The sequence below is a fragment of the Podarcis vaucheri genome (genome assembly GCF_965113315.1).
Source record: "Podarcis vaucheri genome assembly, chromosome: 1".
NCBI lineage: Eukaryota > Metazoa > Chordata > Lepidosauria > Squamata > Lacertidae > Podarcis > Podarcis vaucheri.
The window spans coordinates 62589305-62605652 of record NC_138759.1 but is presented as its reverse complement, the minus strand read 5'-3'; the positions used below and the strand labels follow the sequence as shown (position 1 = coordinate 62605652).

Here is a 16348-nt window from a genome sequence, read left to right as displayed (position 1 = left end):
GCACAATTAGAAGTGGCAGTCCAGTTGCTTCCATCCAGAAACAGTGAGAGAAAATGACTGGCTTTGCCTTCACTGATGTCATCATGCAGCTAAAGACAATTAGATATAAATTGTCATTACATTAAGACTTTTGTGGTCCCTGATTGGCTCCAGGGTAACATGATAAAGAAAAGAGAAAAATTTTGGTTGCAAATAGGGGGTGGGGGGAGGGAACAAAAAAATTAATGGTAGGACGTGTCCTCCATGCCTTGGCCCAGAACCTCTTCAACCCCTCAAAAACATGTTTTTCGGTGCTAAAATTGTTCACAGTGAAACACTACAGAGCATCATAAGGAACTAGATGTCTCAGTTAAAAAGCAGCTAGGTAAAATTTGCAATCAGGGCCAGCCCAAGACATTTTGGCACCTGGAGATCCCTCCCTGGCTTGAGAAGAAAGAGATCTGCTCCAGAAACAAGGAAGATATACATTGAGAACAAGATGGGAGGAGACCAACAGTTACTCTTACTCATTAAGAGGCCACTGTGGAGGCATGGTGGGGATAGCTTCCAAAGAGGGGTCAGAGCTAGCCTCCACGGAGCACGCCACAGCCATCACTTCTACCATGGCAGTGGCAGTGAGCAAGGCAATCATTGAAGACTGGATCTGCTGTCCCTGTGGATCCTGCTGCCTGAAGCAGTCACCTTACCTTGTTTCATGGGTGGGCCAGCCCTCAGCAATCTTGCCTCAGCTGCTGTATACAAAGGCAAGTCCACAGCTGCACTGTAATGTTTAATTAAATCGGATCTAAATTGCAAAGGCCACCATTAGTAGTAAAGTCTTCTTAGCAATATGCTACATTATGCATTTGCACAATTGACTTAAAGCTCCAATATCATCTTCACTTTGTGTTCTGCACATGCCATCAACATAAATCCTGAGCATTTGACAATCACTAAATCTGCATTGAGCCTAATATCATCACTTCTGTGGGGGGTGGCTAATGAATTACTGATCATTCTTACTAGAAAATAAAACTACTTGCATTTTGGTAATGGTTTTTAACTGTCACAAGCTTATCTTACACATTTCTAGATGCTAAAACAGATTTAGACTATTACAAGTTGAGCCAATAGAAAATGTTCTGTTCTTGCAGATAATGTATAAAAAATTGTCCTGTGCCACCGCAAAGGACATATCTGAATGCAGCATAATGAACAAGAGGTCAGTGAAAACAAATTGTTTCACTATAGGTATTTGTTCATTCACTATGCATTTCTGTAGGATAATAGATGCCTGGGTGCATTCCAGCTATGGATGAGAATACAGTTAACATCATTTTATTCTCTTTGGATAATTCTACAGCATGAAGAGTATGCCACTATGGGTTAAGGTGTAAAGTTTCATCTATTTTTAGTTCATATTAAGCCGACAGCTTTCACCTGAGATGCACTGTAAAAAGAGTTCATAGTGGATATAAAATGTGCCCAATTTAAGCCATCTTCTTTAATCACATAAGCCAATATAGCCATCTGAACAACAGAAAGAAAGGAACATAAAGAAAAGAAAAGAAAAGAAAAGAAAAGAAAAGAAAAGAAAAGAAAAGAAAAGAAAAGAAAAGGACTGTAAGCCAAAGCTCCAGTTCGCCCCTTGGAATTGCTCACCAGAAGTGTTGTAATGAAAAAATTAGTACGCATTTGAGCCTGATTATCAGTCAGGCCCACCTGGTTTCTTTTCTGTGGTCTTTTTGGTAAAGTGACCTTTTTATTATTTCTTCAGGCTTTTTAAATATATTTAATTTGAGATATCTAATTTGTTTTATTTTTTTCTGCAGTTAGGGTTTAGCTTGTATTTTCATGGTTTTAGTTTTGCATTTTAATTATATTATATGTTAATATTGCATCTTACTCCCTGTTCTTTAAGCTGTCCAGAGAACATGTATTGATAGGTGGCTATATAAATACGGTAAAGAAATATAAGTTGGGCACATGCTAAAGGTATGCATTCCCACAATTAAATCTACAAGTAAACTATGTTGATCAACTAGCAGTCTTTCAAATGATATAGCACATTTTCTAGCATATATTAAATGCAAACCGGTCCTTTTATAGCATAATCCAGTAGCATCAGACAAAGGATGTGGAATAAATAACTAAAACAGTCCCAATTTTCTCTCTTTCAATAATTTAATTGCATAGTTCATATAAGGAGATTATCACTTTTCTGTAGCCCAGGTACTCCTTAAAGATAACCATCTATTTCAGGGGGTGGGGATCTGTTTCCCACCCAGAGATATTACAATTGTTGCTATTATCTCCACAGAGTTTTCTTCATTTCTACCCTATCTTTGAAGATATCCATGTATTATGTGCAAAGTATCTCTAAGCAACTTCTGTGCAGGTATGTAAAAACAAATAAATGCTGAAAGAGGAATAACCAAAGCTCTCAAGTAAGCAGCAGCAGTTCCCTCTGTAGATAGGTCATCTGGGATTGAGGGGAGGCACTTGGCCTCTGAAGCCTCCCCTCTTGTAGATTTCCTTTTCTGCTGGGGGGGGGGGAAGGTGGGGAAAGGGAGGCAGCGGGAGAGAGAGAAGCAGAGCCACATTCTGTCAGCTGTCTGCTGGGAAGCACCACCCTGAAAGACTTCAGTAGCCCCTTGGAAACCCCCCACTGGCAACACATCATCTCCAGGGAGGGACTCCTCTTAGAATAAGAGTCTATTACTTTCTTTCGAATGGCCTCATGATAAGGTTCAAGTGAGAGGGCGTGTTTGGCTTGGCTTGTGGTTTTCTTTTCTTTTGAATATGTTCATTATTTTGTGCTTTTAACTAAAATCATTGTTTTATGTTTTAACTACAGGCATTTTGATTATGCATTCTGTGTTTTTATATCGTAATTTTCTCCTGTGAACCGTCCTGAGACCTGCGGGTATAGGGCGGTATATATATTTAATAAATAATTTAGTAGTAGTTGTTATACTAATTCTAATGAGAACAATTCCATGTCATATATATTTTTAGCATCTTGCTTGACTTATGAGGGAGGAGGCCTTCTTGTTTTTTAAAATGTTAATTTCTCTGTGCAACCTATGGGCATTTACTGTGGGTGTTCATCTGTTTTGGAAAGCTGCCTGTGGGAGTAGGTTTATTAAGGTATTAAGCATTTTAATAAATAAGTCTATCAACCAGACACTGCTATGAGGCACTAGAATGGTGCTCAGTTGCATGTTTATTATTTGGTTTAAGGACTTTGTGATTACTGATAGCTTATACTGCATCTATTTAATGGGTCGTTATTACTTATGAAATATTTTGTTCATAGTATTGAAATGCTTTGGTAGGTTGTATTTTGTAGTAGTCTGTTATTCCTGGTATAATTTAATGGCTTATTGCTATTCTGCTATTGCAAACTGCAATACATTTATGGAAAAACAACAGACAAATAAACCTGATGAGGATGATGACTATGTGTTTCTCCCTTGCTCTCCAGCATCTGGAAAAGCCCTTCTACTGTAGAGAATCTCAAAAGCAGTTTCACTATTGTTGCTTGCAGCCTTTGAAAACACTTCTCTACATTGTGCACAATTATCCAAGCTTACTCTCTGACAAGCATGCACAAGAGTTTGCACATCCAAGTCCCTGCATTTTTCCTCTCATCAGCACATGAAAACATTTGTGCATCTATCAGCTGATCATTCCTCACCACACCACCTCCGCCGATTGAATTTCTGTCAGCCAGAATTGGAAATAAGAAGCTTCTGGCCATCTATAATATTTGCCCACATTCATGCAACTACAATATATATATGAAATCCAACCCGGCAGAATATCTTGCTATTAGACATGGGGAAGTTTTCAAAGTATGCTACATAAACCATGTCATGATAGGAGTACTCAGTTATAGAATAACCAATAAAAATAAATATCAACAAATAAATCTGTATATTGATTAGAAAAGAAAAGCAGCATTTTATGAGCCAGGATAAGTCACTGATAAGAATTTGGAATGTTACCTTTTTCACAATGATTTCCCGTGAATCCAGAAGGGCAGGCACACTTATTAGGGGCTACACATGTCCCACCATATCTGCACCCTTCCTCACAGAATGCTGGAAAAAAACAACAACCAGTGATTACATATGCAGACTTTTTCTCTTTTTATGCACCTGTGAAACAATAAACGAAGAAAAACAGAATTCCTTATGGCAAAATAGCCCAAGTCCAATCTGCTGCAAGCCAGCCAGCAAAACGTTACTGCTACAACGGAGAAAACTGAAAGCCTCAAGGCAAATTGACAACAAAATTTTAATGATTATCTGGCATGGACGTTTAAATAATAATACATACCATTTTGGAGCAGCACTAAACCCAAAGCGATATCTGCATTTGGGTGCTCTTAGTAACCTTTAGAGAATGTGGTGAAGAGCAAAGGAATTCCATGTTTCATTCTGATGATTTAAGAGTCAGCTACAAGTGTGATATTTAATCTTCTATGTAGTAATTCACTAGCAGAAATGTTCAATGGAATAATGTATTCATGGACCACAATCCAGAGAGCTGTGAGATTAACGCCATACAGGTTTTTTGACATCTACTTTGAAAATGTGGGAGACTTTCAGAAATTGGTTGCAGTATTGCATAGGATGGGACTGTTTGGGGAGGGGGAAAGAAAAGAGCAACCCACTGGAAACCTCACAGAGTATTTTTCAATGAACACTACAAAACTGTGGTTCATGCTGTGGAACACTGTGTGTGAACATTATATTTTTGACCTTCTAAACAAATTATGCTTGGGCTTTTTTATTTAAAAAAACCTCTATAATATATTTGTGGAACACTAAACCAATTAACAAATTATAGTTAACACATGACAGAGTACTGAGGCAGGAAGGAGAAGTGAACAGGATATAGAGAAAATGTAAAAGAAATTAGCTTTTGAATACATTCCTTACATTGTTTGTGCAACTCGTGCAAATAAATTTATGCCTGATTCAAATGTTATGCAGTTACTTCTCCATGGCTAAATTTCACGTTGCTCTGGTAAAATTTGAGTAATGAAAACACATGGGATGGGTGGATCACAAAATGTCCAGATAAGGAATCCCACAATTCCATTATTCAAAGGTTATTTGATCAACATGGATTTAGCCATGAGAAAGTGGCAACTACATTGAGAAGAAACATTGGGCCATAGTCATGTATCCTATTATACTACAAAGAAGAGAACAGTTAAGTCTATGGATTTGTATGCAAAGCTGCCCCTTTTCCCCATGGATGCCACTGGAGACCTTGTAAATGATTTTGGTTGAGGCACCCAGAGTATTGCACCCTCATAAGGAATATAAATCAAAGTCCTATGCACAGTGGTTCTCAAGGCAAACAGAAGAAAAACCACAGTTAATATTTAAAGTGTAGCTTCTGCCTCAGAGTTAACAGCAGAGCCACCAAGCCATATTGTAAGTCGCAGTCACAGATGGAGTGTTGCTAAAGAAAAGCTTCTACTGGTCTGACAAGGGATATAGAGACATGAAACAGAATAGGTGCTTCAGATTTACTGTGTGATATACCACAACCAAGAGGGCACAACTGAAGGAATGGGTTTCTGTGTAGTAAGTTTAAAAACTGACTCAACCCCCCCTTTTTTATTCTTTCAAAAGAGAGCACTTTTAAATGTGTAAAACTTGAACTGTTGAGCAAAACCATAATAAGGACACAACTGCATAAACAGTTCTCTCCTTTATCAGTCACGGCAAGGGATGGCCTTGACTCTCCAGGGGAACAAAGAAAACACGTCAGAACTTTATCTTATGTGCTGACCACAAAATATGCACAAGACCAATGTCCGGGGAAAACGCTAAAAGCGTGTTCCCGGAGATGGTGACCTCTTCCTCCAAGATAAGAGTAGGAAGAGGAAGATCCTTTTATGGTCAGAAGTACAGAGCAGGAACATATGTGATGTCAACCTGCGTATACAAGTTGACGTGGCTGGGGAAGGGGGAGAGGATGTCTGGAGGATATAAATACTGCATGAAACTTGTCATTTCTTTGGACTTGCTGGGGACTAATCACACAAGTGCCTTCTGCTATCCGGAGAGCAGAATAAACTCTTTATTTGAACCAACTCGGTGTCATTTTGACTTCCTTCCTCCTGTCCCGGAGCAACGCAGACCCAATCGGTGAACTCCAATAAGGCTACACAACCAGAAGGGCACAATATTGGCCATTAGGATTTTAATTATTATGTGTAACTGCTCATTGGTGAATAGAGCAAATGAGAGTACCAGCTCCTCTTTCATTAGATTGCTTAACTAGTCCATGCTGTTCCAACGCTACACATTATGGGTCTCTTTGTGGACCACTATACAGAATAAAGAATAAAAATGACAGTTAACTGAATAAGAAACCTTAATTTGAGATGAAATTCTATATTGTAAATATATCACAAACAACAAAACTATTAAATGATGGTGATCCTGCTTGCTGACCCACATAAAAAGACAATGCATGGATCAGTTGGCATGGCAACAGGTAGAGTTAAAGCTACAACAGTTAATGAAACAGCACAAGGCAGCCATCTTCCACTTACGCAACATGATCATTTTGACAGCAACCAAAGCCAGAGTAGTCATGACAGCCAGCTATATAACTTTTCATAACATTACACCCAAGCTCAGTGTGGTTTTGTAGATAAATTACAACTGGCTAAGCTAAAATAGAAGAATGCCATTTTCTAAAGATAGTCATCTTTTTGATGCTTCAGACATACTATAGGAAGTCAGGGCAGCAAGGCCACGCACACCTGAGATGCCTTTAAGAAGACTGCATCTGGACTCTGAAAGTGCTCTCAGGCTTTTTAGGTTTTTCTAATGTGGAACTAGTACTTTAATCTTCTCCTCTGTTTAGTTTTTCTAATGCTTTGGTGTGTACTAGTGCTTTTAATAAGTTGAGTGATAGCCAGATACTTCGTACTTGAAGCACTGAAACTTCTGGCTTTTGCATAGGTGGAATGGAGCCTACTGTGCTGAGAAGAGTCAAATCGGCTGCTCCACTTCCCTCTGCCTCTGACCCCACCCACCACTGACATGCAGCCCCTAAGAGGGGGGAGGTCCCCCTACAGAGGAATATGGCCCTTGAGTTGAAAAAGGTCTCCCCAACAGTTTTATGGTATGCCCCTCCCTGGTTATCAGTTCAGATGAAGGTTGGTCTAGAAAGATCTTTAATAATAAGCAAGCACACAAATCACATTTGTCAAGTCTGCAGTGATTATGATGATGCATCCCTAGTTGTTGTCGTTGGCTACAGACAACCTCTGAAATCACAAAAGTATGTGGCAGCTGAGTGGATATAAAGGTGGGCCTTTCTTCTTCCCCAATAAAACACAACAGGTGGCAACTGCTACGATATTCAGCACTGCCCATTCTCCTTCCACTTGGAGGAGGCGGATTGACGGATGAAGGCGGTCAGATCTTTTCTTTTTTCTTTTTTTGAACAAGCAAGAATGCATTCTGACACCTTGAAGAGTAACAAACTGTATAATGGCACGAGAGTTGTTGCTGCTGCTGCTGCATGTAGATAGTGAAGCCAGAAGGAAATTACGGTAAATGCATAGAGTACTGACTGGCATTTGCATCATTAACACCAAGTGTTCACAAGAGCAGTTCACAGCAAGCTTAGTTTGCTTAGAACTTTTGCCAGAGGTGCTAAGGCAACTTGTCTTAGGTCAGAATGGTCCAGTATAATGAAGAGTAGAAGAGAAAGTTTCTGTATACTGAAACCTAAATTATATTACAGAATAACTCCCACCCTCCCCACACCGACAGCTAATTCCGATCAAATTATTCCTTTCTAGGGAAAATGAAATTGCTTAGTACTTGACAAAATTCAAGTTGAAACAATGAAATCTTTATTAGCCTCAGAGATATCACTAAGTAGAAATGATATTGAATTAACATTAAAATGCAATACTGTATGGAGGGAATTAGTATTCCCAGCACAAGAGCTGTTGAGAGCAACTGCTATGTACAAAGAAGGAAAGAGAAATGAATTGTCGGTCTTTTCATCAAATCATGATGAACTTATCTCTGGCATATCAAGTGTCAGGTGTCATTTAATATGTGTGGTAAGCACATGGCACACATATAGTGTTATATTTAATGCTGTATTTCCTGTCAGAAGGCTTTTTGATATAGCAAGTAGATGGTTATACGAATTGAAGAGGAGGAGGTTGTTTTATCTGATCCTGCTTTCCCTCCATATCTGTGCCCCTCCAAATCTGCTCCAGGGAGTAGGGAAAGAGTTGTGCAGAAGAAAGGCCAAACTTGCAAAAAAATAGCCTCCCTTCCCCTTCCATTCACATTCCACTGGATCAAAGAGCCACTCACAAACAAAACAACAGTATTGGATACAACACATCATGAAATAGAGCAGATGTGAATCTGGGGTTAGGGAAATAAGAGTTCCCTGTACGTAGAAATCTTTTTTGCTGTTCTTTTATCTAAGTGTGATGCAATTTCTTGTGATCCTGTAAAATAAGAAAGACACCTTTGAGGGTGTGACTGCTATAAGATACTGTAAATTCAATGCGATACTGGGTTGTTGTTTTATTGAATGGGTTAGAGTGCTTGGGATTATGCAGCGTGATAACTTCATGAAGCCATGGCATTGTATTGACCGTGCATTTTAACCTTTTGCAATAACTGAATGTGAAATATATGCTCCTACAAAACAGTGGTTCTGGCTAAAAAAATATACCTTTATATAATCTTTGTAATGTTTTCATTCGGGTTAGCTATTTTGTCCACACAGAAACCACCTTCTGCCAGCACTGAAAGGGTGAGGTGGGGAATAGAAATCAGCTCACTCACCACACAGTTAATTGAGAAAAAACATGTTTGTATCAACTGAAGCTCTAAGTCTCTAATGCAATAGCCTATCTTTGTGCTTACACTTCTTAATAAGTCTCATAGCTGTTTGCGTCAAAAGACTTCTGCTGTGTTTCAAACCCTTCAATAACACAGTTTTCTTAGGGAACAACATAATACTTCAGAACAACACAGAGGATTTTCAGTCCCTCATAGCAGGTTCCTGGTAATCTGAGAAGGCTAAACTAAACTTGATAAATCCCTATAGAGTCTTGTACTGCTAATATGCCTCCATTAATACATTTTATCCTTGTGCCTGTTTACAGGTAGAAATGCTTTGTTAGAATAGTGCTTACTGAATCTGCGATAAATCACTTTATTGAGTAAATTAAATGTGAACATTAGTAAAATAAAATCCCCAGGAAATCTGAATATGCCAATGCTGTAACACCATAATCTTCAAAATGATTTCCACATAATTTTATCCACGAAGAACAGAATCACCACCACTATTTTCAATGTGGATTAACCAATGATAAACAAAATGCAATTTTACAGCCATATTTCTTCCTTCCCCGTTCTTTCAAACATCTTTCAAGAGTTGAGTGTGAAATGTTGTTTCTTCCTCTGCCTCCTGGCTCTTTGGTACAGACTGTAAAGGTATCATGACTGAAATTGCTCAGGATATTGCTCCAGTTTGGATGACCAGACAATGGAATATAAGTGGGATGAGGTGGTCATTTAGATAACATCTAAAGCCCTCAACAACTTTTGACTAAGTTAATGCCACCATTGGCTTCATGGTATATTCCTGAGCGTAAGGTGAGAAAACAAGCTGAAAGATGGCTTGGGCGCTAATGGAGGAAATTTCTGGTCAAATGCAACTGAACACTGGTGAATGCTCATCATTGAGCCTACCTAGTGGCAGTGAAGGCAGCGAAGAAGGCATACGTGCTGCTTCCACTGCAGCCTATGTCGTCCAGTAGAGCTTTTCTGGGTAGTGCCAGGCCTCTTACAGTCGGGCCCAAAGGAAGTGATGGAATTGTGTTCTCCTCCCCTTCTCAAAATCATATAAGATACAGTAGACGATAAAGATCAATAAAATACATTTCATCGAATTAACTGTCTCACACCTGAGATTCCAGACTGTATACATCTATATTTGTCAAGGGATTAGATAAATTACCTAATAGCAACCTATATTGCCACATTTTACTTATGGCTAGTGTAACACCATGCCCCTATCTCTTTAAAACTATTTGCCCATCCTTACTTGTGCAGTGAAGTTAAACCATAAACAGAAGTCTCTTCATTTTCATCTTTCAGCTCTTTTGGAGCCAACAAACATATTCTGTCAGAGGCTTCTGACAGGAATTATTTCAAGTAGACTGACTTTTCTCTCCTCCCCCTTCTCCAGATGTCACAATGAAGAAAGCACAAGTAGCAGTCAGCGAACTATGCTTCATTTAAAAAAGGCTTTTAGATATATATACACACTTCACAAAGCCACTGACCTGTTCAGTTTGGCAGAACACTGAGCTGCAAGCAGGCCATAATTATATTTGGTTGTGCTAAAGGCTTTTCTACCTGTACTTATGTTTATAGATTTATTTTATATATAGGAAGGGTGGAGACATTGAACCACACACCATTAGCAGAAATGTGCCTTGTTTTTTTCAAAATGTACCAATATATGTCCTGAGGACTCTCTTTAGAGATCTAGCTGACTGCACAGAAGCTGCAGGTAAGGGCTGTGACTGTAATCCCACTGCTTTAAGTTTCCACAGTGCACCATGTTCTTCCCCTGAACAGGTAAACATTATCAAATAAAACAGTGTTTCCCAAACTTGGGCCTCCAGCTGTTTTTGGACTACAATTCCCAGCATCCCTGACCACTGGTCCTGCTATCTAGGAATGATGGGAGTTGTAGTCCAAAAACGGCTGGAAACCCAAGTTTGGGAAACACTGAAATAAAACAAAGGAACATGAATTTCTCCACTGAGTTCAATTCTGTAAGAAATTAATCTGTGCTTTGTTTTAGTCACTGTAATAAATATTACATACTTTGCATGATATTTGAGTGTAGCAGACACTTGGTTACTGAGCGTTGCAACTCTGAATATTTAAAAATATATTTTATTGCTTAATTTAATTTACTCATTTTTAATATCCATTAGTGGCTACTCTGCTGAAAGTACTCAAGATCTTAAAAACTGAGATTCACAAACTGTGAAATGCCTTCTCCTCTTGAAGAGTATGAAATTCTCAGCATAGAATCCTAAGGCAGGTGATGTCCTTTCCACCAGGTAAGACCTAGGAAGAATGAATGCCCCTAGGAAAGAGAACATCACTGGAAAACATAGGACCTTTAAAGGTGGCTACATGCTTGTTGGCGTGTTCTGGTCCATGGGGTCACGAAGAGTCAGACACGACTAAACGACTAAACAACAACAACATCCTTGTTGCCCCATTGTAATTTGTGATGAAGGGAATTCAGAAACGGGTGCAATTTTATTGCTAGATTTCATAGTATACGGTGTTAGAAGAAGAATATGAGATATTTCTTGTGTGGGTTTGCCCATCCTGCAGGATATATGTGGATCTTGTGTTTAGCTGCAAACTACTACTCTAGTTTCCAATCTCTAGTGTCCCAAGTTCTCAGTCTCCCCATCTCTGTCATCCTCCATTACAATGCACTTTCTTCTTATTGCCCCCATTCCCGCCACCCCCCACTGATACATTCTAATAATTGAAACTTGTTCCTTATAAATATTTATTATTTACATTTCTAAGTGTCACCTGTTAACCTAGCCCTCTAGATGGCTAACAAAAAATATTATTAAATAAAACAGAACTCCAATCAAGTTGTACAATAAAATATCAAGTGCAAAGCTGATTATGTTTTAATATGTGTGCAACTCTTATCTGAGAAGTTCTAAATTCTTCCTCGATATAATGGGAAAGGTAACTGCTAAATTAATATTGTTGCTGATCAGATTTCATTTGTATCTACATACAGTGGTGCCTCGCAAGACGAAATTAATCCGTTCCGCGAGTCTCTTCATCTAGCGGTTTTTTTGTCTTGCGAAGCAACCCTATTAGCGGCTTAGCGGATTAGCGCTATTAGCGGCTTAGCGGCTATTAAAGGCTTAGTGGCTATTAAAGGCTTAGCGGATTAGTGGCTAAAAGGCTATTAGCGGCTTAGCGGCTTAGAAAAAGGGGGGAAGCGGAAAAAAATCGGAACACTTGCAAGACGTTTTCATCTTGCGAAGCAAGCCCATAGGGAAAATCGTCTTGCGAAGCAGCTCAAAAATGGAAAACCCTTTCCTCTAGCGGGTTTTCCATCTTGCGAGGCATTCGTCTTGCGGGGCACCACTGTATAATCCTTGACAAGCAAAAAGAAGGCAAGGCTATACATTCAACCCTGAAATGTCACTTCAAGAGACCACTAATGTAGCTGTCCACTGGAGGTGGAGTTGGTTCCTCCATATAACGCTGAAATATGAGGGGTCTCCATCTTGAACTGCCACTATTGCAAAGGTCCCTTTGCAGCATTTCAGAAGAAAAGATGCAACTGAGTAAAAAGAAAGTGGCACTTGTATCCCAGGCAACCAGAAAAGGAAGAACTGTGTCTGTAGAAATAGTATAGTATATGACTTCCTGAAGCTTACTCGCATCTCTCACCCCCAGGTCCATGAAGGTTTGGAGCTAACTCACCCAAATTACTGCCAGAAACAACATGGAAATGGCACAACTATACACCATAATGAGCAGAAATGATTTAGTTTGGGTGTTCCCAAGGACTGCGTTTAATCTGACGGATAATTACATTAACTCAAGTTCATTATTTGACAAGCACACCTTAAAACCATTCAGATTTAATAGGAGATTGATGGTAAGAACATAAAGAAGCACAGGTGGATCAGGCCAGTGACCCATCTAGTCCAACATCCTGTTCTCATGTTGGCCAATAATAATAATAATAATAACTTATTATTTGTACCCCGCCCATCTGGCTGGGTTTCCCCAGCCACTCTGGGCGGCTTCCATAGAAACCAAAAAACACTAAAATATCATACATTAAAAACTTCCCTGAACATCATCAGTTGCCCATGAGAAGCCCACCAACTGAGTTGGTTTCTGAGCCTAAAATCTGAGCTGAAATTACTCACATCACTACAAGTTACAGTAGAGGATGAATATATCTTCTGCAACCTCTGCGCACATTCACATAAAGCACAGAATTGAGTATTAAAGTTAGCAATACCCACCAATCCAACGCCAGGATCTTAGTCTGTTGCAATTATGTGTTTGTTTCTCACTGTAGAGCTGTGTCTAATGCACAGCAAGCAGGACATCTACAGAATGCTTTCAAACCACATGTGTGGCAAATGATGTTTTCGCAAACACAAGAAACATGAGAACATATTACCAGTGATTATAAGAATCACACATAGTTTGGTTATCTACAGCAATAAAAAACTAATTATTTTGCTTGGATTCTAGCAAGGGAGTTAATTTTCAGAGTCAGAATTTATCTCTTTGATTAATACTGTTGTTGTTGTTGTGGTGGTGGTGGTGGTGGTGGTGGTTCCAGCAGCAATCCCCTCAAATTCCAGGGAGCAGGCAAATATCTAAGCATATTTTATTGCATACATTATCTAAGTACATAAGAAGATAAAATATGTAAATATTTGTGATCTCATAAGGGTTTTGCTCATGAGCAAAATATACAGATAAAAATATGTCTAAATGTCTGTTGCTTTATGTTTATCATGAGAATCACATTACATCTATTTGCTAAAATGTATATAAGTATAATTAAAATTAATTGAAACAATAAAGCACAGAAATACCACAATAAAGTACTTACTGTGATAAATTTCTTTTTTTGAAAACACCCCCTTTCCCCTACATCTTACAAAAAACTGTATCCTAAAACTGTATCATGTACTGTGATGCTCTTCAATTTTAGCAGGATTTCTTTTACTTCAGGTGACAGAAATACACACTCCGCACTTTACATCCATTGCAACAGATGGCAGTGTACACACACACACACACACACACACACACACAGCAATCCATGTATACCACTAATCACTGAAATGTACAAATGCAAAAGCAAATAAAATTTTAATCCTATCAAGGTTATAATGCAGATATCTTATATCAACATTATGAACTCTAAAGTAAAGGTAAAGGGACCCCTGACCATTGGGTCCAGTTGCAGATGACTCTGGGGTTGCAGCGCTCATCTTGCTTTATTGGCTGAGGAAGCCGGCGTACAGCTTCCGGCTCATGTGGCCAGCAAGACTAAGCCACTTCTGGCGAACCAGAGCAGCTCACGGAAATGCCGTTTACCTTCCTGCCGGAGCGATACCTATTCATCTACTTACACTTTGATGTGCTTTCGAACTGCTAGGTCGGCAGGAGCAGGGACCGAGCAACGGGAGCTCACCCCGTCGCGGGGATTCAAACCGCTGACCTTCTGATCGGCAAGCCCTAGGATCTCTATAACTGTATAATACTTCATCTTGTATGATAAACATGAAAAACTTTAAAAGGCATGTTATCAGGATAATTGTCTACACAGTTTAAATAAATAAACGAGTCCTCCCTCAAAATAGATAATTTCTTTAGAATCAACCATAACTGTATTTCATGTTAAGTTTATATATAAACCATCACATTAAAACATATGTATGACCCATTCATTAAAGATTAATAGAAGCATTAAAATTATGTTAACATGATGAGAACTTGCAATGATATATATAATGGAATTATATTATAGTCCTAAAATCACTTCCATTAAATGCTACATAGTCTTAAAATTTTGATTATTTTTTTTGCTGCTAAGTAACAGCAATGTCCACTGAGAGACAACACTCTCTCTGAGATATTTACTGTGTTATTGTTTTAATGAAAACTTCATGACATCATCAAATAATAATGTTTTATTAAACGCTGAATGAACGCTGAATAGCCTCAGTGCTTTAAAAGTATGCCCAGGATTTCAATAAAATAAAATTTTATGTAAAAAAAATAATTGCCTCTATATATAGAGAACCCTGGCATCTCCACACCACAAAGAAGTAGGAAGGAATTTTCCAAGACTGGTGTAAAGAAAGGATATTCCAATGGATTGTACAATCCAATGTACAATGGATGGAGTCTTCCTGTGGCTTTGAAATATGCAAGTGTGTCTTGCATTCAAATTCAGCTGGAGATTTGTCATTAAATTTAGACAGTAAACCGATTAGGGAGGGTGATCTTTTCCTACACAGCATTTATTATTTGCTCTAGTCTGCTAGGACAGTGCAGCCTACCAAGTCAAGAAATATAATAGCTCTAAGGCTCCATTTGCACTATATGTTTAAAGCAGTAAAATACCTCTTTAAACAAAGAATCTTGTTCACCCCCTGTACAATGGGGGGCCCTGGCTCCCTCCCAAAAAATAAATAAATTGGGGGGGGGGCAAAGTGCTTTGGTCCCTAGTAGTCTGCACCTAGGGTTCTATGGGTTGTATTCAATGTAGCAAGAGCAGAAAGCTCACTCAGCTGATCTTTACCTTCCCTCCCTTCCCCCGCAGCCCCTTGGGGTACCTATGCAATATTGAGGGCTATGTATTATGGGGGTCCAGTGGGAAGGGTGAGTCACCCAAAATCAGTTTCAGAGCACAAGATTCCTCCACTCAATTTCCCCCTCCCAAAGCAGTCCTCCAAGACATTCAGAATCTGATTTTGACAATGAAACTTAGAGAAGTTCAGAACTAAGAATTAGTTTCCACAGAAGTATCTGGATTAAATGGAATATAGCATTTTATCCATATAGCCACTTCTAAAGTTCTCTCACACTATAAAGAAAATGAAAATTGGTACTTACTGTAAATTTCTATTTACGGATTGAGCTGGAGGACATTCTGTCAACAGAAGCCAGGAACTTTAAAGTCTTTTGACTCCCACTCTCCAGAACAAACGAGCAGAGCATAAACTCCCACCCACCCTCCAACTCAGCTACACACACACACACACGCACACAAAAGGGGAAAAAAAACACTGGGGGCAGATTCAGAATAAAGGGCAACACTGAATACAAACTAGACCAACACATCTGACACTAAACAGAATGTACAGTATGTGTGATGTAAACCACAGCCGTAACTCAAACCACCACTCCTCCAGAAAGAAGAAGAAAAAGAAGAGGAGGAGGAGGAGTTTGGATTTGATATCCCGCTTTATCACTATCCTAAGGAGTCTCAAAGCGGCTAACATTCTCCTTTCCCTTCCTTCCCCACAACAAACACTCTGTGAGGTGAGTGGGGATGAGAGACTTCAGAGAAGTGTGACTAACCAAAGGTCACCCAGCAGCTGCATGTGGAGGAGTGGAGATGCGAACCCGGTTCCCCAGATTACGAGTCTACTGCTCTTAACCACTACACCACACTGGCTGGTCCCAGAGCAAGGAGAGGTGGGTGGAAGGTCCTCCAGCTCAATTCGCAAATAGAA

General features: G+C 39.2%; 1 protein-coding gene across 4 annotated transcripts in view; it reads right to left on the bottom strand.

Moving 5' to 3' along the window:
* Positions 1-16348, bottom strand: part of NELL1 (neural EGFL like 1) — a 382749-nt gene that overhangs the window by 75336 nt on the left and 291065 nt on the right. For 3 of the 4 annotated variants that reach the window (XM_082195852.1, XM_082195851.1, XM_082195853.1), the window contains one exon: positions 3990-4085. The exons of the other annotated variant lie outside the window; for it this stretch is intronic. In XM_082195852.1, coding sequence (XP_082051978.1) covers positions 3990-4085 — 96 coding nt within the window. The remainder of the gene's footprint in view (positions 1-3989; positions 4086-16348) is intronic. 4 annotated transcript variants of the gene reach the window in all.